The following is a 21,641-nucleotide window of genomic DNA, read 5'->3' on the forward strand; positions in this document are numbered from 1 at the left end:
TCACTGGGAGTCCTCAGCAGAAGAAACAATACCTGATGAAGCTTTATGTGATGAAATTATCATTTTAGTGACTAGGACAAGAGCAGTGTCTGTTGTTGAGTTTGACCTTAGTGAATCTCTTGGTTCTTTTGATCCTGTGTTCCATCTTGTCAAATAAGAAGGAGCGGGAGAAGGTGCTCCAGGCACTGGGACAGAGACTTCCTTGCAGCCTGTGGAGAGGACCACTGTAGAGAAGACACCCACATGCAGCTCAAGCATGCAACACTGGAGGAGGTAGAAATTTCCTGGAGGAATTACAGCCCGTGAAGAGCCCATGTTGGAGTAAGGGAAAAGTAAGAAGAGGAAGAAGCAACAGGGAGAAACTGTTATGGAATCACTTCTACTTCCCATTCCCTGCCTGACTGGACTGCTCGGAGATGGAGACAGAGGAGTCAGGAATGAAGAAGTGAAGTTGAGTCTGGGAAGTCTTGGGGAAAAGGTGTTGTTTTAATTTTTGTTTTACAAACTGTGTTTATTTTAATTAGCAAAAATTAAATAAATTTTCCTCGAATGGAGTCTGTTTTGCACATGACAGGAACTGGTAGGCAGCCTCCCTGTCTTCATCTTGAGCCATGAGCATTTTCATCCTACTGTCTCCCTATCCCCTGTCAAGGAGGGGACCCCAAGGTCAACACCCCATCATAATGACCTTTCTCTGTGGTATGCTGTGACGAGGGGCAAGAGGCACAAACTGAAACATTGGAAATCTCATTTAAATATTAGAAAAAATAATTTAGCAGTGAGGGTATTCAAGCACTGGAACAGATTGCTGAGATAGCAAAACCTGGTACAAAGTCCATATTCCTACTTACTTCACCATAACCTGTAGTTGCAACTGTGAGAAAATTTAAGTTAGGAACTTCTTGCCCAATAATTGCCATAAATTCAGTTATGGCTTGCCTGTTTAATGATTTTATTATTACAAGAGGAAAAGCACTTAAATAAGATTTTAATAAAACAGAACATGATAAACCAAAAAGCTAACCATAAAATATGATAAACCATGTAATTTTTCCAATCTGTGAGTTTCACTCCTCTAGATCCAAGGTGAATTAAACATTAGAAACAATGCAAAGTGCTGACTAGATTAAAAGTATTTTATTAATAACTTATATATCCTTTGCACTTTGAAATTGAATGAATTTTCATTTGTTGTTTTATTTTCTCCTCCACCATGGGGTTATTTTCTTTAATTATTGCAACATAAGGAGAAAAAATAGAGAAGACAATTTTTTATTTTTTTAATTAATTTCTTTTTTCTCTCTGTAGCTTTTAAAAAAAATTAGGAAACACTCGGAATTTATAGAACACCTAGTGAAGTGAAGGAAAATTTCTGCTGGAAGAGATTGCTTCTATGATTAAATAGATAAGGGGATGAGGGGGAAAAAGGAGTGAAGTGCAGTAAGGATTTTGATGTTGCATACTCCAGAAATCTTTTTGAGAAGAATTTATTGGATAGATGGACTATTAGGTTTGTTAAAGACTGAGTTCAAGGGATAGTGATGAATGTCTTGGCATTCAGTTAGCTGTCAGTACCCAGTGCAGCAGTTCAACACTCTGCCCCACATTGTTCAAACATTTTCATCAGCACCTTGGATAATGATGATTCCTTGATTCAAAGAGTGTCTTCTTGGTAAATCAGAAAGACAGAAGTGAGCACAAGCCAGCAGCGCAGTCTTATCATGAAGGAAACAAAGCATATATTAGGCTGCACAAGGAAGAGTGTGACCATCAGTTTGAAGGAAGTTACTATTTTCCCTTTATTCAAAGGGAAAGTAGTGTGGCAGTGGTAGGCTACCAAATTGGTCAGCACACATGGCCTACAAAGATTTTAGTGGGGCAAAGAGCCTGGGGAGTGGTTCAAGCCTGTAACTTCCTGACAGGCCATCAAGAAAGTGAGGAAGACAAACTCTTGGTAGTGTTACATGATAAAGCACAAGGAGCAGCTTGGAAGCTTTGAGCTTCATGTTGTTATTCAGTAAGTTGAGAGTGTACCATGAAAACAAATATTTGAGGGATGTGAAATGATTTCATTACTTGAAAACATGACTAGGGACCCGTAGCGATCCCATATCACCAACTCTTCTATGGTCTTATGAGGTTATTGTTCTTTTTCTACTGTAGACAGATAAATAAAACCTGCAAAGGAGAAAGATGAGTTGAAGACTGAGGTCAATAACTTGTCCAGTAGTGTGAAGTCCACCTCTACAGTCACAGGAGAAGTAGAACCCTCACTTCTCTGTATTTATGAATCTTTTTTGCATCCATGAATGAAAAACTTTTATGCAATCCTTTCCAAAATTTGAGAACGACAGAAAGTAGCTTAGGCACAAGTTGTCACTATCCCATCCCAGTTAAAAACATTCTCTATAAAGTCTGAAGTTTAATGGGATCATAAGATGTCACAAAGATGGAAAAATATTCAGGAAATTCACAGAACATGAAGAGGCAAGGCAATGTATGAGAACTCAGAGCCCTAGAATGGATTTTGGACCTGATGTTGCACTCACTGCAGGAAAATATATATATATATATATATATATATATATATATATATGAGGTGCTATTTCCTGAGCAAGGCAGGTAAAAACCAGGCACTGTAGAAAGTGGTCCTCTATTGTCAGGCTTCTAGGTTGGGAAGAAACAGAAAAACAAGTCATCTGTCATTCCTTCTTGAATCCGTTGCCTTCCCAGATGATTCTTGTTGCTCTAGAAGGTGAAACAAAATGCAAGATATCAAACTGACAGAGAGGATGATATACTACAAGTGTGGTCTTTGAACCAGAGTACTGGAATCCGTGTCATCTTCTTTAATTGACATGCTCAGAGAACCCAGGAGGGAAACTGAATTATAAAGAATCATTTTGCAGCTGCAACTAGGCACTTAAACACAGTAACAACCGTAAAAAAGGATATTGTATGGGAGGTTTCTTGTGGCTATATCACTTCTAGCAGGAAAGCTTTACGTTTCCACACAACTCAGAAGTCATTATGTCAACAGTAAGAGACAAGTTTACCAAAAAACTGCAGATTCATCTTGGAGTTAATTTCATGTGACACATAAAGAACAGTCAAATCTATTCTTTGTTAAGGTATTACATAATGCCTTAGAAGAGGAGGGGAAAACTCTCTCCTTTCTTTCTCTCCCTTTACCCTGTTTTGTATGCCAGAGGATGATGTTTTCTTCAGTGACAGTTCTACAAATACACAATATTATTTTTCAAACAGAAATTATAAGATCTCTACATTTATTTTTCAGAAAGACATTGGCACTCTCTTAAAAGAATAATTGATATCAGATGTTTCAGTCAAACATGCAGTGTTATAAGCATACAAATGTTCTTTATAGCAATGAGTTGAGAAGACTGGTCATCCTCTCTGACCGTTCTTACAGTGCTCCAACTTCCTGAAGTTTGAGGGAAAATATGAGTCTTCAGAATATGGCAGAGAATCACACCTCGTCCCAGCTCCATAGAAGGACTCTGAATAGCAGATCCTACCTAATTCTTTGCAAAGGAAATGAAAAGCCTCCCAGGAGTTCTCTATAATTCTGTGGCATTTATGTTTGTGCTTGGGAAGGCTGGAGGAGGAGAGCTTAGGATCTAAATCCCATCCTTGTATTTGATAACTGCAGCCACTGTCCAAGGTTTCTAAAATAGCAGGAGGTTGGCAGGTTAAAACTGCCAATAAACCTAAAAGATGAAGAATGCAAAATGCATCCTTAGGAATTCCTGTTTGCGTGACCTCACTGAAATTTCTGCTGGACATACATCTGAGCAAATCAGCACAATCAAACATGGAGAATGGCAAAATAATACCTTTCAAATTGAATTTTAAATCACAGCCAATCAGCAATACTTCAGAAGGGGGTAAAATATGTAATTTAACATGAATCAAGGGGGATAATGTGTCTTGTCTGATCTTTTGAAAGTACCCAGCAAAAAGCTAAGGAGTTGTAAATAGGTGCAGTAACACAAGCATGATATGGTCATCCAGTCGTGGAATTAGACTATACTAGATTGTTCCTATTCTTTATTCCCAGAATATTTCAGAAGAGGTTCCCTCCAAAGCTCTCATAATAGTAATCCTCACTACTGCTGAGTTCTGAGACACACAAATCTTATATGTCAAAGAGCAATTAACAGGAGAAGATAAGCCAACGATTCCAAGATCCAGTGTCGTGCTCTATTTGCTGAACAGCACTTCCTCCTTCCTAGATTCCTAGTCATAATATTTATAGGAGATTTATTCACATAGCTAGGAAGACCTCAAATATTTCTAAATATATCCTCAAGCACAAATGGCAATCATGCACTCAGTCAAGTTTGCCAAACAATGCTTTGCCAAAAATTTTTTGACCTAAGAAAGAGGAGGAGGGAATTGAATGTGCAAACCAGAACCTATAAAAGTGCTGGTAGGACAAGCCTGTTCTGTCTCTTTGGAAGGATTAAAGGTAAGAATAGGGACAGCTGGGTGCTGGCAGAATCCCACAGCATTCCTGCTGCCTGTGGAACTGCTGTCCTCAAAGAACTGTCTGCCTCAATAGACATGTTCCTTCTCTGTTTAAGTCACTAGCATGTTTTTGCTCTGTGACTTGTTCTTGGGAGTCTGTGCAATGATAAGAAAGAAGTTGTCACTTCTATTTTTCAGTAGTGACCAGCTTCCAGGCTGAGAGTCAACTGGTGACACAAGAGGTAAGACTGATTTACTTACTCCATAGGAACAGACTCCAGGTTTGCTTTTTTTATGCATTTCTAAGGCCAATTCCCATACCCCTTTTCATCTGTGCACAGTAAAGCAGTGCAATTCTACCTGAGCTGTGCTGTCTAAAAGAGCAAATTTCCTTTCATAACCATGTTGGACGCATTTGTTTGGTACCTGCTGGGAAATAATTGACCTCTTACACACAGACTCTTAAAAGAAGATTGTCTGTAAACAGAAGACCAGGAAAGAAAAAGTGAATAAACTGCACATGTATAGTTAAGATTGTGTCAAATCCCTCCAAATGTTTTTTTATTGAGAAGTTTTCCTCTTTCAATACAAGTTCATATTAAAGGGTGAGCTTGAACTGGAAAAGGCAGAACAATTCCAGAGGACAAAACTGATTTCTCTACAGAGGAAAAAGGTTTGCATAGAAAACTCAGACCTCTGCTTCTGCTAACTCCACATCTTTTTCCTCATGATACTTCACCTCTATAGTTGGCACAAATTTCATGGGCTAAAATGGGCAAGAGAGAAAGAATATAAGAGGGCTTTTATAGTTTTGATAAGATGACTTCTCTTGCTATCTCTTCTGCTCCTTCTTGGTATTTCTGCTACATCTTTGGTTAGCACTGAATCTGCCAATCAATCCAATTTTCTGTATAGCCTACTAAAACACTATGAGATCTAACGAACTGAACATGTAAACTGGAATAAGGGAAAAAAACTTAACCTCAGTTAAAGACACCTACCTTCTCTAAGATTAAAGTAAATTAAAAGACATCTAGGGTAAAAAGCAGGTAAAGCAGAAAGGAAGACCACAATAATAGGCAGAGAAGAACACTACAAAGCCTAAGGTCATTGCTAAAAACAAATTTCTCCCTTCACTCAGCACTTCTCTCCACTTCAGCGACGTGGCTTGCTGCACGCAGTAAACCACAGCCATGTCTTCGGATTCTGAGATGGCCATCTTTGGGGAGGCAGCTCCTTACCTCCGAAAGTCAGAGAAGGAGAGAATTGCCGCCCAGAACAAACCTTTTGATGCCAAGACATCTGTCTTTGTGGTACATGCAAAGGAGTCCTATGTGAAGAGCACAGTCACAGGCAGGGAATCAGGCAAAGTCACTGTCAAGACTGAAGCGGGAGAGGTGGGTAAAATGCAAGATTTACAAACAGCAGTTCATTCCCACTCTGGCTCTTAGCTGACATGCATGTACCTTCGTGCCTTCTGACAGACTCTGACCGTGAAGGAAGATCAAATCTTCGCCATGAACCCTCCCAAGTACGATAAAATCGAGGACATGGCCATGATGACCCACCTCCACGAACCCGCTGTGCTGTACAACCTCAAAGAGCGTTACGCAGCCTGGATGATCTACGTAAGTGGCAGCAGCAGCTTCCTTTGGGCAGCGGCAGGAAGTGCTGGGCCAGGCTCAGGGGAAGCCAACGTGCTGTGTCCCTTCCTTGCAGACCTACTCGGGTCTCTTCTGCGTCACCGTCAACCCCTACAAGTGGCTGCCGGTGTACAACCCGGAGGTGGTGTTGGCCTACCGAGGCAAGAAGCGCCAGGAGGCCCCTCCACACATCTTCTCCATCTCTGACAATGCCTATCAGTTCATGCTGACTGGTGAGTGGCTCTCATCGTAAGCATCATATCAAAACGCTTCTGGTTTGTCTTGATAAAACTCTGTCATCAAAAATGAAATAGGATTATATGTTGCTGCTAGTTTTGATTCCACCTTTTCCATTCCTTTCTTTCTCTGTGCTATTGAGGTCCAAAGTGTTACCCATGATCAGGATTCCTTTGTCATGGGTCTTTACTCTCCCTTTCTCTAAAAGAATGCTCTAAAAGCGGTCTGTGTAGCAGAAAATTAAAACAATTTACTGTACGCAGGAGAAGGAAAAGACCATAGAGTGGAACAGAGAAGCAGCACATGGCTCTTCAGGGGTTTTCAATGGCAAAGCATTATAGAATCACAGAATGTTTTGTGCTGGAAGGGATCTTTGAAAATGTCATGGGCCTTCCCTATGACATTTGGAGGGACATTTTCCAGTAGATTGGGTTGCTCAAAGCTCTGTCCAAGCTGACCTTGAACACTTTTAGTCGTGGCATATTGGCTACATCTTTGGGCAACCTGTGGCTATGGCTCACTGCCATCATCATAAAATCTACGTTTTTGAGCCCAAAACTGTTGCCCCTGACTTGGTAAAAAGTCCTTCTCTGTCTTTCCACCACTCATTAACCATTTGGACATGGAGCCTTTGACTGTAACTCCTCCTTGCATGCTGCCTTCCAGCTAATTCCTTATCCATCTAGCAGTCCCCCCATCAAATCCATACCTCTCTAAGTTTGGGTCATAAGTGGTGTGAATATGTTTCAAGGTAAGAGTGCAAGTGCAAATTGCTTTGCAAGGAATTGAAGTGGAAAAAAAGACTTAGGAGTAAACAAAGAAGAAAATGCAGGTTTTTTCTTACCATAACTTACATTCATTTTCAGTACTTTTGTGTTCTTCATTTACAATGTCTATTTGTTTCTGCCTCGTTCACAGATCGGGAGAACCAGTCCATCCTGATCACGTACGTACAGCCCCTGCGCGGGTCCCTGCGGGGCTGCCCGGTGCCAGGGGACCTCCTGCCTGACCACGCACCCTCTGCTTCTCTCTTGGCTCTGACAGCGGAGAATCCGGTGCCGGGAAGACTGTGAACACAAAGCGTGTCATCCAGTACTTTGCAACAATTGCAGCCAGTGGGGACAAGAAGAAGGAGGAGCAGACATCAGGCAAAATGCAGGTGAGGTCCCAGGGTTAGAAACCTGCAACTATCCAGGTTCCTGATGAGCTAGGTCATGACAAGAAGACTTCTGTTTTAGGGGACACTAGAGGATCAAATCATCAGTGCCAACCCACTGCTGGAGGCCTTTGGAAACGCCAAGACCGTGAGGAACGACAACTCCTCACGCTTTGTAAGTCATTACTTGGGACAACTGTCAACACCAATTTGAATATCCCTGCTGTCTGGATTGGTAAAAGAGGTCTTGATTTACTTTCCTGCTGCTTTCAGGGCAAATTCATCAGAATCCACTTTGGTGCCACAGGCAAGCTGGCTTCTGCTGACATTGAAACTTGTAAGACACCCTTCTGGCCTGATCCCCCTTCCCTCCAGCCTTCCCCACTTCTTGTGCTTGACTCTGTCCTACCATCCTTGCCAGATCTGCTGGAGAAGTCCAGAGTCACTTTCCAGCTCAAGGCGGAAAGAAGCTACCACATCTTTTATCAGATCATGTCCAACAAGAAGCCGGAGCTAATTGGTAGGAAGGAGCACTAACTCCTCCAGGCAAAGGTCATGGGACAACACTGAATTCCTTCCTGTGCCAATTGCATTTGACCTGTCTCGGTTTTGTCCTTCTTCTCAGAGATGTTACTGATCACCACCAACCCCTATGACTATCAGTACGTGAGTCAAGGTGAGATCACAGTTCCCAGCATTAACGACCAGGAAGAGCTGATGGCCACGGACGTAAGTAGCAGAACTTTTCTTAGGTGAAGTTTCATTTCTCTGACCTTTAACAGCTGGGGTACTTACCTTAATGACTCATTTGTTAGAGCGCCATTGACATCCTGGGCTTCACTCCAGACGAGAAAACAGCCATCTACAAGCTGACAGGGGCTGTCATGCACTATGGGAACCTGAAGTTCAAGCAAAAGCAGCGTGAGGAGCAGGCAGAGCCGGATGGCACCGAAGGTACCAGCACAACCCATCCCAGAGCACAGAGGATACCAAACACTCACTAAGTTAAAAGCAGCGTGTCAGGGTCAGAATCATTGACAGCCTGTGCATTTCCCCAGTGCCAGTAATGCAGAATAGCAGTGGGTCCTAGCCAGAGGACTTCTCTGGAGGAACACAACTCAGAATATTTTGAATAATTCAAATTGTAAGGTCCAGTGTTTCCCAAAGAATGCTGCTGTTAACATGTGTCCCTTTTTTATCTTTATTAATGCTTTAATTTTTACTGGAATTGCCCTTTAATATATTTTTTAAAGGAACAGCATTGTCTACTGGTACCTTAACCACTGATTGTTTTCGTGTTTAGTTGCTGACAAGGCTGCCTACCTGATGGGTCTGAACTCAGCAGACCTGCTCAAAGCCCTCTGCTACCCCCGAGTCAAGGTGGGGAATGAATATGTGACCAAGGGCCAGACTGTGCAGCAGGTAACAAAACCCCCTGTTTTGTGGATAGGTTCTCTGCACTTTCTCTTTTGTCCGGCATGATAACTACACACTTTCTGTTTTACATTTCAGGTATATAATGCAGTGGGTGCCCTGGCAAAGGCTGTCTTTGAGAAGATGTTCCTGTGGATGGTTATTCGCATCAACCAGCAGCTGGATACGAAGCAGCCCAGGCAGTACTTCATTGGTGTCCTGGACATTGCTGGCTTTGAGATCTTTGATGTAAGGAACCGGCGTTTATTAGCATGCTTGTTAAAGTCACACTGTTATGTGAAAAAATACTTCAGAAGGAATGCTGCTGGGTGTTTTTTTCTTTCTTTTTTGTTTTTTTTTTTTATAAATGGTTTGATCCTTTATAGTGTATCTAATTCTGGTTCCCAGGGTTTAAACCGGAAATACGTTTTTGTTTTGCACACATGCCAATGGAAATCCCTAAGTGCAGATTTTTTGCTGAAGGCTTGGCACATGCTTTGAAATCAACATTTGTTAATGTTGGATATAGTTTCGTGCTGTGGAGTCTCCTGTAACTGAAATAGCGCAGTCTAGTAGATATCAAAGCTGACAAATTTGAGTTATTAAAATTATCTAAGCTAGAGTCATAAATATGGAAAAGTTCAGGTTGGCAAAAGAGACACAATGACAGAAGTTCCAAACTCCTGGTTGAATAAAGAAGGAGTTGTTACAGATCCTCCTGTGTTTGGTACAAATAGCCAGCACTGGTCTTTATCCCTAACTTACTTAATTTACATTAATAATAATAATCTTGATTTGTAATTGTGCAGTTCAACAGCTTTGAGCAGCTGTGCATCAACTTCACCAATGAGAAACTGCAACAGTTCTTCAACCACCACATGTTCGTGCTGGAGCAGGAGGAGTACAAGAAGGAGGGAATTGAATGGGAGTTCATTGACTTTGGCATGGACCTGGCTGCCTGCATTGAGCTCATTGAGAAGGTATTTCTATAATTCACAATGTCAGGTATTTTCAGAAATGCATTAATTTTGTATATATTTATAAATGCAACTTGAAATGGTAAATATGATACTGCAAATACATTGGTTTGTATTATTTTACAATTTGCTGAGCAGAACAATCCCTGAGAGCAGTAATATTGTCTCAGGAAGTTATTTCATCTCTGAGTCTTTCTGCCTTTTCACCTTGTCCTTCCTCCTTCCTTGTGCTTCTCCCAGCCCATGGGCATCTTCTCCATCCTGGAAGAGGAGTGCATGTTCCCCAAGGCAACTGACACCTCTTTCAAGAACAAGCTCTATGACCAGCACCTGGGCAAGTCCAACAACTTCCAGAAGCCCAAGCCTGGAAAAGGCAAGGCTGAGGCCCACTTCTCCCTGGTGCACTATGCTGGCACAGTGGACTACAACATCTCTGGCTGGCTTGACAAGAACAAGGACCCTCTGAATGAAACTGTTGTGGGGCTGTATCAGAAGTCATCCTTGAAGACCCTGGCTTTACTCTTTGCCTCTGCTGGAGGAGAGGCAGGTCAGTTCTCTGAAACTCATATTTCCATGTTTACTTAAAGACTCTACTAGAGCCATGAATATCAGCTATTGTTCTTTTCTATGTTGCATTCTTATAATGACTGGTATATATGAAAAAACTTCATCTTTACAAGCTGTAAAATCATCTTTTTTTTTCTTTTTTTTTTTTTTGGTGTTCTTCAGAGGCTAGTGGTGGTGGTGGCAAGAAGGGAGGCAAGAAGAAGGGTTCTTCTTTCCAGACTGTCTCAGCTCTTTTCAGGGTGAGTACAGAAGTCATTCTCTCTACTTCTTTCCTGGGTTGTTGAGGTTTTTTTGTTTGTTTTGAGTTCAAGATTGTAAAATCTCACTCTAGCTGCAACAAAGCCATTTAACTGCAGCTGTTAACGTTTTTCTGTATCAAGAATAATTCCTTGGTTATTCATAAAAGAGCTGACAACAAGTCAGCTGAGGCCAGCTGAGGAAGATATATCTTGATGTCACCTTTCTTCAAATGCTGGAAAAAGCACTTAGGTCAGGCTACACCCCAAGGTAAAAACTGTAAGAATATGGTTATTACAAAGAAACATATTTTACTCAAAATTATGCTTTTTTTGACATGAACAACTGGTCACCATACTCCGTAGGTGTTCCGGCTGAGTGGATATATCCCCCAGTCTCGTAAAAACACTCAAAGTTTTCGTGATTTTCTCTCCTGCTCAAGAGCGAAAGACAGAAGAAAACTCACATTGAGATGGCTATAGTTGGGAATCACAAATCTATTAATGTTTTCCAAGATTTTTCTCAAATCTGGAAGTGTAACTGAGGAGGTACTATTTGTTTATTAAAAATCTTTACTTATGAACCCATAGGAGAATCTGAACAAGCTGATGACCAACCTGCGGAGCACTCACCCCCATTTTGTGCGCTGTATCATCCCCAATGAGACTAAAACACCTGGTAAGAATGGCAAGGAGAGATAAAAAGTAGTGTGATGCAGCCGTTATTCTCTCTGTTTTATCATGAATTATCAAATAATTGTCTTATTGCTTAGGTGCCATGGAGCATGAACTGGTGCTACACCAGCTGCGCTGTAACGGTGTGCTGGAAGGGATCAGGATTTGCAGGAAGGGATTCCCCAGCAGAATCCTCTATGCTGATTTCAAACAGAGGTCAGTTTCCCTTCTGATTTCCATTCTGTCTTTCATGCAGACATTTTACATCTTAACTATTTTAACACTTGGGGACTTTTTTAACGCCAGCTCTTTCTGATTATAACTGGAAGAAAAGGGAATGTTGGGGTGCATAACAAAAGACAACATATACGGCAAGCAAAAGAAAAACTGTTGAGAAATGAAGAGTGTCAGGTGTCCTCACTGACTGCTGGAGCATCTGAGTATGGAGGCACAGTAGACCTGCAGAAGCCAGTGATTACAATACTAATAAATGCAGTTTGGGATTGGTGCAGCAGGTTCTCAGGTAAAAATTACAAGCTAAGAGTTCCTTGGCCATTGCATGAGCTTCAAGTTTCAGGGGAAGAGGCTTTTCTCCGATACAGAGTCTATAGGAGAGTGGAGATGTTCCTCTCAAGCAATTTTTTACAGCATAGTTTAAGTAAAAGGATTTGGGTTGAACTGACTGGACATCAGGGTCCTCTTCATCGTGACTGGTCCCCTAGAGACCGGAAGAGTTTCCTTAAATTTGTTAGCAGGTTAAGACTTCATCAGAAGGCTATCTCTAAGCAGGGGATGAAATTCCAACTTCCTCCACCTGATTCTGCTGCAAACGTTGCTCTTGGTTTCAGTAAACAGAATAATCTCATGACTTGACATTGTCTTCATTCCTATTTCCTTTAATTCCACAGATACAAGGTGCTTAATGCCAGCGCCATCCCCGAGGGACAGTTCATCGATAGCAAGAAGGCTTCTGAGAAGCTCCTTGGCTCAATCGATGTGGACCACACCCAGTACAAATTTGGGCACACCAAGGTACAAACTTCTCCATTCACTGAGTCCCTGGGCTTTGCTCTACCTGACAATGATGTGCTGCAACATTCCCTCTCCCAAGGTGTTCTTCAAAGCTGGGCTGCTGGGACTCTTGGAGGAGATGAGGGATGAGAAGCTGGCACAGCTCATCACCCGCACCCAGGCCAGGTGCAGGGGCTTCCTCATGAGAGTGGAGTACCGGAGAATGGTGGAGAGGAGGTACAAATTCCTCTTCTTCAGTTGAAGTCACTCTGTTCATGGGAAAGTGTTGACAACTTGTCAGATTGTGAATATTCATTGTATGTTTTAATTATGCCTCAGGGAATCCATCTTCTGCATCCAGTACAACGTTCGTGCATTCATGAATGTCAAACACTGGCCATGGATGAAGCTGTTCTTCAAGATCAAGCCCTTGCTGAAGAGTGCAGAGTCTGAGAAGGAAATGGCCAACATGAAGGGGGAGTTTGAGAAAACCAAGGAAGAGCTTGCAAAGTCTGAGGCAAAGCGGAAGGAGCTGGAGGAGAAAATGGCATCTCTAATGCAGGAAAAAAATGACCTGCAGCTCCAAGTGCAGGCTGTAAGTATCATTAGTGTATTTCTTCCAGGTGCTCTTACAGCACGTAACTCTCATGTTACACAATAAATTGTCTGAGAAAATATTTTAATATGAATAATGGAAGGTATAATTCAGACCACTCAGTGTCAACATCATGAGGTTCGAGCTTGGGAATGAGTTTTGAAGCATGTATGCCCATAGCTCTGTTTCTCCATGCTCACAATATAACATCCAGTGTAGTCACTGGAGATTTAATATTTACAGTTAACTGAGTCTGTAGAACAATTCATTCAACAACTTACTCTGGTTTCAATCAGTTGCCCAAATAAAAATCGTCTATGCCATTTTATATGACACGTGTTATGTCACCTGTCTTTCTGTAACCACTATTCTGGGAAAACACAAACCCTCTGCATTCTGTCACAGCCCTATATGTGCCTCCTAAATACATTGGGAGATCAAAGGACTGGTTAATATTTTAACATTACCTTGTATATTTAGATATTTGCTTCAGAAATTCAGAATAAAGTCCGGTTCAAATTGAAACCTCTAATGGCACCTAGATTATATACAATTTATCTGGCCCAAAGAAATTTAATTCAAAGTCAGTCTTGCCAAGAAAATCTTATACAAACATAAAGAAAAAAAAATATCTACCCAATTATATACAGAACTTAACTTTCAGAGAAAGTAATCAAAACTCTTGAGAATAAAAGTACTACTGGATATTATCATCTTATCTATAAGAAAAACAAGAGGGAATACTTGATGAGAGTAAAAAATATTACATAGAATAAAAACCTACTCTGATTTAAAAGAGACTGTGAAAAAAAAATCACTTCCTAAAAGAAAACAAAATAGAATAATTGCATGTTTCTTTTCCTCAGTGGGAAATAAAATTTCTCTATTCAGCTTTTGCGAGCAGTTGTGATTAGCAAACAAAACTACGTTTCTCTAATAGGAAGCCGATGCCTTGGCTGATGCTGAGGAAAGGTGTGACCAGCTCATCAAAACCAAAATCCAGCTGGAAGCCAAAGTCAAGGAGGTGACTGAAAGGGCTGAGGATGAAGAGGAAATTAATGCTGAGCTGACAGCCAAGAAGAGGAAACTGGAGGATGAATGTTCAGAGCTGAAGAAAGATATTGATGACCTTGAGCTAACTCTGGCCAAGGTGGAGAAGGAAAAACACGCCACCGAAAACAAGGTATGAGGCAGAACCTGTCACTCGCACTCCAGAAAAGAGCCCAGTGCTATTACAGGACTTCTATATCTACTTCCTTTATTTACACTTCCTCCCTTTCTTCTCAAAGGTGAAAAACCTGACTGAGGAGATGGCAGCCCTGGACGAGACCATTGCCAAGCTGACAAAAGAGAAGAAAGCCCTCCAAGAGGCCCATCAGCAAACCCTGGATGACCTGCAGGCAGAAGAAGACAAAGTCAATACACTGACCAAGGCCAAGACCAAGCTGGAGCAGCAAGTGGACGATGTAAGCACACAGATGTAGAGCAGGAACAGCACAGGTATGGAGTCTGACCTGGCTGGGAGAGCACTGATGGTCTTGTTGTGTTTAGCTGGAAGGGTCCCTGGAGCAAGAGAAGAAGCTGCGCATGGACCTGGAGAGAGCTAAGAGGAAACTGGAAGGAGACCTGAAGCTGGCCCAGGACAGCATCATGGATTTGGAGAATGATAAGCAGCAGCTGGAGGAGAAACTGAAGAAGTAAGTGTGGCTGTGGGACACCTGAGTGCTGGGCTGGAGCACTTGTGTTTTTTCTTTGAGCTCTAACACGGTTCACTTTGCCCAAAGGAAAGACTTTGAAATCAGCCAGATCCAGAGCAAAACTGAGGATGAACAAGCCCTGGGCATGCAATTTCAGAAGAAGATCAAGGAGCTGCAGGCAAGTCTCTGTTCCTTCCCCTCCCTTGCTCAGGCTCAGCTCAGGCAGGAGGAGGGCACGGGTGTGAAGGGTCCCTGCTGTTCTCCAGGCCCGTATTGAGGAGCTGGAGGAGGAGATTGAGGCAGAGCGAACCTCTCGCGCTAAAGCAGAGAAGCATCGGGCTGACCTGTCAAGGGAGCTGGAGGAGATCAGCGAGCGCCTGGAAGAAGCAGGAGGGGCGACAGCAGCTCAGATCGATATGAACAAGAAGCGCGAGGCAGAATTCCAGAAGATGCGCCGTGACCTGGAAGAGGCCACGCTGCAGCACGAAGCCACGGCTGCCGCCCTGCGCAAGAAGCACGCGGACAGCACCGCTGAGCTGGGGGAGCAGATCGACAACCTGCAACGCGTGAAGCAGAAGCTGGAGAAGGAGAAGAGTGAGCTGAAGATGGAGATTGATGACTTGGCCAGCAACATGGAGTCTGTCTCCAAGGCCAAGGTATGCCGTTGCAGGAGAACATGCTCACAGGGCCAAGGTGTGGCACAAAAGCTGCCTCTTCCAGACACATTCCCACAAACAAAATCCCCACTGTGACAATCAGGCAGAGTGCACTCCATCATCTCTTCCCCCTTCCTGTGTCTGTTCTCTAGGCCAACCTGGAGAAGATGTGCCGCACTCTGGAAGATCAGCTGAGTGAGATTAAAACAAAGGAGGAGCAGAATCAGCGCATGATCAACGACCTCAATACGCAAAGAGCTCGTCTGCAGACAGAGTCAGGTGAGACACACACATCTACCTGTGCAGATCAAAAATGTCTCAGAGTTAATGCAAAAATCATTCTTCTGGGTACATGGTCTGTCCAACACACTTTGTGTCACATCTACTGTGAAGTCCTTGAAATGGGTTCATAAATTTCAGCGTGGACTGTGAACTATCTGGTTTTACATCTCCAAATGTTTGCAGTATCACCATCAATGGCATTAAAACTGTTGTGTATCTGCAAATTTTCTCAGGTGAATATTCACGCCAGGTGGAGGAGAAGGATGCTTTGATTTCTCAGCTGTCAAGGGGCAAACAGGCTTTCACCCAACAGATTGAGGAACTCAAGAGGCATCTGGAGGAAGAGATAAAGGTGATTCCTCCTATCAGAGGTGCTTCAGACACTTTTGTGACTACTGAACCACCATGATGAGACAGGGAAAAAAAATCACTCCTGAAATTCCGTGCAAGTCTTACCATGCTAACTTTGACCTAGAGTTTATCCACCATTCCTTTTGTCAGTCCCAGCTTTTTCCTCATTAAATGTATGGTTGTCTATTTGCATAGAAGCATAATCCAGTGTCCAATTAATATTCCGTCAGATTTCCTGCAATATCTCTTTTCCATGACCCAATACTCTTGTTGCTGCAGGCCAAGAACGCCCTGGCCCACGCCCTGCAGTCCGCTCGCCACGACTGTGACTTGCTCCGGGAACAATATGAGGAGGAGCAGGAGGCCAAGGGGGAGCTGCAGCGCGCCCTGTCCAAGGCCAACAGCGAAGTGGCCCAGTGGAGAACCAAATACGAGACGGACGCGATTCAGCGCACGGAGGAGCTCGAGGAGGCCAAGTATGTAGAGAACAACAGGAAGGGTGGCAGAGACTAAGAATGGAAATTTGAGGAGAACCCTGTGACATTGTCAGGAAGAAGTCAGTGTCGTCCTTTGGGTGGGGTCATAAAGAGACAAAATATGACAGAAAGCAGGTACGCATTGGGGAAAAGCGGAAAGGTCCAGAAGAGCAGAGAGATGCGAGCAGAGAGGGAACTGCAGCTGGAATGCTCTGGAATTCAGACATGGAAATAGACTGGCTTTCTGGGAGAAGTCTTGCACTTCTCTGTGAATGGGGGTGACACACTACCAAAAGGCTAAGTTTGCTCTTCTGAAAAACATGCTGCTTCACACCACAGGCTCCCATTTGCTTACTTGTGCTTACCACTTTACAGGAAGAAGCTGGCACAGCGCCTGCAGGATGCAGAAGAACATGTTGAGGCTGTCAATGCCAAATGTGCCTCCCTGGAAAAGACAAAGCAGAGGCTGCAGAATGAAGTGGAGGACCTGATGATTGATGTGGAGAGATCCAATGCTGCCTGCGCTGCTCTGGATAAGAAGCAGAAGAACTTTGACAAGGTCTTTTGACCTCCAGCACCAGGTCTCCTGGCCAGAGCATTCCCCCACGACTGCCATATCCCTACTCACACCCCGTTTCTCTTCAGATCCTGGCAGAATGGAAGCAGAAGTATGAGGAAACGCAGGCTGAGCTGGAGGCCTCGCAGAAGGAGTCGCGCTCTCTGAGCACGGAGCTGTTCAAGATGAAGAATGCCTATGAGGAGTCCTTGGACCACCTGGAAACAATGAAGCGCGAGAACAAGAACCTGCAGCGTAAGTCCCTGGCCCTCTGCTCCTCACTGGGCTTTCTCACAAGCTTGTCTATCTGCCACACTTAACGGGTCTGGGCCTGCAGGGATAAGAACGTGCCTGGCACCTTCATGCACCAGAGCCTTTCGCCATTCAGCTCTGTGTCTGACCATGCCGCTTTTCACCCTTCCTTGCAGAGGAGATTTCCGACCTCACGGAGCAAATTGCTGAGGGAGGAAAGGCAATTCATGAGCTGGAGAAAGTCAAGAAGCAGATTGAGCAGGAGAAATCTGAAATCCAGGCTGCTCTGGAGGAGGCTGAGGTATGTGGCCATAATCAGGGATGTCTGCAGTAAATAAATGAGGAAATAGGCCTCAAAAGGCCCTGTGTGTTCCCCAGTGTTCAGGCTGGGGAGTGCAGACAGCTGAGATCTCTGGAAATATTTTGTCATTCCCTAGACTGCAAGGAGAGGGTTTATCAATGTTATCAATGTTTGTGTCCACTTGCCCAGGCCTCCCTGGAACATGAGGAGGGGAAGATCCTGCGCCTGCAGCTTGAGCTCAACCAAGTGAAGTCTGAGATTGACAGGAAGATAGCAGAGAAAGATGAGGAGATTGACCAGATGAAGAGAAACCACCTCCGAATTGTGGACTCCATGCAGAGCACGCTGGATGCTGAGATCAGGAGCAGGAATGAAGCCCTGAGACTGAAGAAGAAGATGGAGGGAGACCTGAATGAAATGGAGATCCAGCTCAGCCATGCCAACCGCATGGCTGCAGAGGCCCAAAGGAACCTGAGAAATACACAGGGAGTGCTCAAGGTATGGCACAATAAAGATGTGCTGATTTCTGATGCAGCTAAAATTTTTCCTGTATTTTAATTCTTTCAGTTCTATATTGATTGGGAAATAGGAAGTAGAAAAATAGAAAATGCACTCCTCCCAGTCTGTCTTATCTCTCTTTCCAGGACACTCAGATCCATCTGGATGATGCTCTCAGGACACAGGAGGACCTGAAGGAGCAGGTGGCCATGGTGGAGCGCAGGGCAAACCTGCTGCAGGCTGAAGTTGAGGAGCTGCGGGCAGCCCTGGAGCAGACGGAGCGGTCGAGGAAATTGGCTGAGCAGGAGCTTCTGGATGCCACTGAACGTGCACAGCTCCTGCATACCCAGGTAAGTCTATAATCATAGTTAGTATTTATACTATTGCGCCATTCATGTAAATGAACTGAAGACTGGCTGAACTGTAACAGTATTCTGTTAAATGTAGTGGCTTTCACAGTAAATAAGAAGTAATAGGTGACAGATAATATTAAGACTGTCTTTTCAGATGTAGATAAAATATGAATTTCACTAGACTACAGATACCTCAATATTAATAAATTCCAAGAAGTGCGTGAGGTTCTTAATCTTCTACTTGAGTTCAACACCTTTCACATTTCCATTTGAGACTTAAAGGCAAATGTAGGCTGACCATTGACAAAACAAGACCACACTAACTGTCACGAATGTAATTTAACAACGTGATTATAAGTATTCTACAGAACCATCTCAATGTTTTATGCTCACAAGATGGTAAGGAAAGTATTTTTTTTCATTTTTCAGTCTAAATTCCTTCTTTGTTTGCTGAAAAACTGAGAAAAGACTTCATGGATTATGCTTGTGAAATACCAAAACACATCATACCTGAGAAATTAACAGCTACCATACTAGTTCTCTTAAAATCTGATGGCACAATCGATATTAAAAAAAACACTTATGCTGTACTTGATATGATACTGCAAGCTAACAAAAACACAATCATGTTTATGCATTTAATCAGAACACCAGCTTGATCAACACCAAGAAGAAGCTGGAAACAGACATTTCCCAGATCCAGAGTGAAATGGAGGATACCATCCAGGAAGCCCGCAATGCTGAGGAGAAGGCCAAGAAGGCCATCACAGATGTGAGTTGGACATTCCTGGCATTGCTGATGGTGAATGTCCTGTGCCCCAAATATCTGCAGCCCCAAAATGGCTTTGCCCCTTTGCTCTGATCAGGCGGCCATGATGGCAGAAGAGCTGAAGAAGGAGCAGGACACCAGTGCCCACCTGGAGAGGATGAAGAAGAACCTGGACCAGACGGTGAAGGACCTGCAGCACCGTCTGGAAGAGGCCGAGCAGCTGGCACTGAAGGGAGGGAAGAAGCAGATCCAGAAGCTGGAGGCCAGGGTGTGTAGGGCTGGGCTTGTGGGTGAGTGAGGCTGTCCTTGGAGAGACATTGCCAGGGAAGCTGCAGGGATGGGCTTGTCCTTGCAGGTGCGGGAGCTGGAAGGGGAGGTTGATGCTGAGCAGAAGCGCAGCGCTGAAGCCGTGAAGGGTGTGCGCAAGTACGAGCGGAGGGTGAAGGAACTGACCTACCAGGTAAGGCAGGAGGTCTCCTGCTCTGACAGCGTTTGCTCACAGCAAGCCACATTTTGCACACACCATCGCCAAGGGCAATTGTTAATCCTGTGTGATGTAGCACCACGAATTGACTCTCTTTCCTGTTTGCCAACCACTTTAGTCTGAGGAAGACAGGAAGAATGTCCTCAGGCTGCAGGATCTGGTGGACAAGCTGCAAATGAAAGTGAAATCCTACAAGAGACAAGCTGAGGAGGCTGTAAGTACCAGTTTGTTCAAACCAGACTTTCTTCTGGTGGAGGTAGAATTCTGTATTGATGTTTTCCTTTGTACAGCTTTTTGAAACCTTAACTGTTTTGATGCAACATGATGATATTTTGATACAGTGGGGAATGTGAGAGTAAGACTTGCTGGGCTCTGGAGGAACTATACTTCCTGAACCCTATTTGTTTTGCTGTAGCTCATTTCTCACTCTATCTCTTCCTTTATACCTTGCCCTGGATGTCAGAAGCCACTGTCAGTCTGTGTATTCAGGACTATGACATGAACTCTGCCTATACCATGCTGTGTATAATGTCTTTTTGACATTCCAATATTCTTTTCTCTTCTGACACACATAACATCCCGAACACCTTCTCATCTTGGTTTTGAATCTGTTTTGCTAGCCTAGTTGTGGCATTTGAATTTTTGTTTGCCCAGTTTTCAGGCAATAAATGCCCGCACACTGCCTGTTGTGTTCACAACTCCCTCTCCCCACATAGGAGGAGCTGTCCAACGTTAACCTGTCCAAGTTCCGCAAGATCCAGCACGAGCTGGAGGAAGCCGAGGAGCGGGCTGACATTGCAGAGTCACAGGTCAACAAGCTCCGAGTGAAGAGCCGGGAGATTCATAAGAAGATAGGAGAGGAAGAATGAAGTTCCCAAGGCTAAAAAGTGACATGAGGCATGCATAAAATGTAAACCTCTGTGTTGCTTTCTTCAGTAATTATCATTTATGTCTAGCTAATAAAGAGAGTAGAGATCTTCGCATATGAACAGTGACTAGCATGCTTTATTTATATATTTATTTATTCTAGCATTCATTACTTCTGAAGTACATGTACAGAGTTCATCTTCACATTTAAAAGTATATCAAACAGCAAAGCAGTTTTACATTTGCATTTTAAAAAATCCATGAAGAACGGTAACAATTATATGGATTTATTGTTCCTCTTGCAATGAGAAGTATGCATTCCTTTGATGGCCTAAGACTTAATTCTTTCAATTTTTTTTGGTCAGTTCTTAGGAAAAAAAAAGGAATAAAATAATAGGAATAAAGATTCCTGAAGCATTTAGTGTATACACACACACACACACATACACATATATAATTTTTATTAATTGAAAAATGTTGCTTATTTGGTTAAGATTAAAAGTATGGGAAACTCAAATTTCATTTCAAGCATTGACAAGCAGTCAAACCAACATGGTGAGGAAGTGGCATGAAGAGATATCCTCACTCCCTTTCTCTGAGGTAATTTTGTTTCATGCACAGCCCAAAATTATATCCATTCACATGTAGGATGAGTGAGAAGAATCCACACTTAAAAGACTATGGAAGAAAGAATAGCTAAGACTGAGGTCTCTATCATTTCAGTCAAACCTTCCACTGCCTTTCTAGGTTCAACCCTTCTGCTCTGTGCACAACCTGACCCTCCTGTCTGTTTATTGTCATTCTCAACATACTGGGCCTGTTCATTTTCCTAAGAACAGATTATTAGCCCACAATATTGTATTTTGCATTAAGCTGAACTAGACATTCAACATTTACATGTTGATTGGAAATGTGATGGTAAAGTACAACACTAGCTGGATACGGTCATCTAATTACACATCACACTTTACAGATGGGTGAGCAAATTAGATGGTTTGGGAATACATTCAATGTGTCTAAGGGCCTGGTAAATTAGCAGCAAAGATGGATAGGTTCTCTTGTTACTGATAAACTTGTTTTTGCCAAGACACAGAGTGG

At 43.2% G+C, this 21,641-nt stretch overlaps 1 protein-coding gene across 1 annotated transcript; it reads left to right on the plus strand.

Annotated features, from left to right (window-relative positions):
• Positions 1 to 5,684: 5,684 nt before the first annotated feature.
• Positions 5,685 to 20,545, plus strand: LOC309580259 (myosin-1B-like; the record flags this gene model as incomplete). The annotated part of the gene is made up of 38 exons (XM_082294101.1): positions 5,685 to 5,888; positions 5,976 to 6,119; positions 6,211 to 6,367; positions 7,290 to 7,317; positions 7,416 to 7,530; positions 7,610 to 7,702; positions 7,801 to 7,864; positions 7,949 to 8,047; positions 8,153 to 8,256; positions 8,343 to 8,481; positions 8,831 to 8,949; positions 9,040 to 9,189; positions 9,750 to 9,920; positions 10,158 to 10,468; positions 10,654 to 10,723; positions 11,312 to 11,399; positions 11,494 to 11,611; positions 12,304 to 12,427; positions 12,507 to 12,643; positions 12,746 to 13,001; positions 13,942 to 14,184; positions 14,291 to 14,467; positions 14,553 to 14,698; positions 14,786 to 14,876; positions 14,965 to 15,354; positions 15,507 to 15,633; positions 15,870 to 15,988; positions 16,267 to 16,463; positions 16,839 to 17,022; positions 17,109 to 17,274; positions 17,448 to 17,572; positions 17,762 to 18,070; positions 18,217 to 18,420; positions 19,070 to 19,195; positions 19,290 to 19,460; positions 19,548 to 19,652; positions 19,795 to 19,890; positions 20,393 to 20,545. 38 exons carry the CDS (start codon positions 5,685 to 5,687, stop codon positions 20,543 to 20,545), a joined length of 5,820 nt encoding a protein of 1,939 aa, XP_082150227.1.
• Positions 20,546 to 21,641: the final 1,096 nt, after the last annotated feature.

Source organism: Coloeus monedula (genome assembly GCF_965178545.1).
Source record: "Coloeus monedula genome assembly, chromosome: 19".
NCBI lineage: Eukaryota > Metazoa > Chordata > Aves > Passeriformes > Corvidae > Coloeus > Coloeus monedula.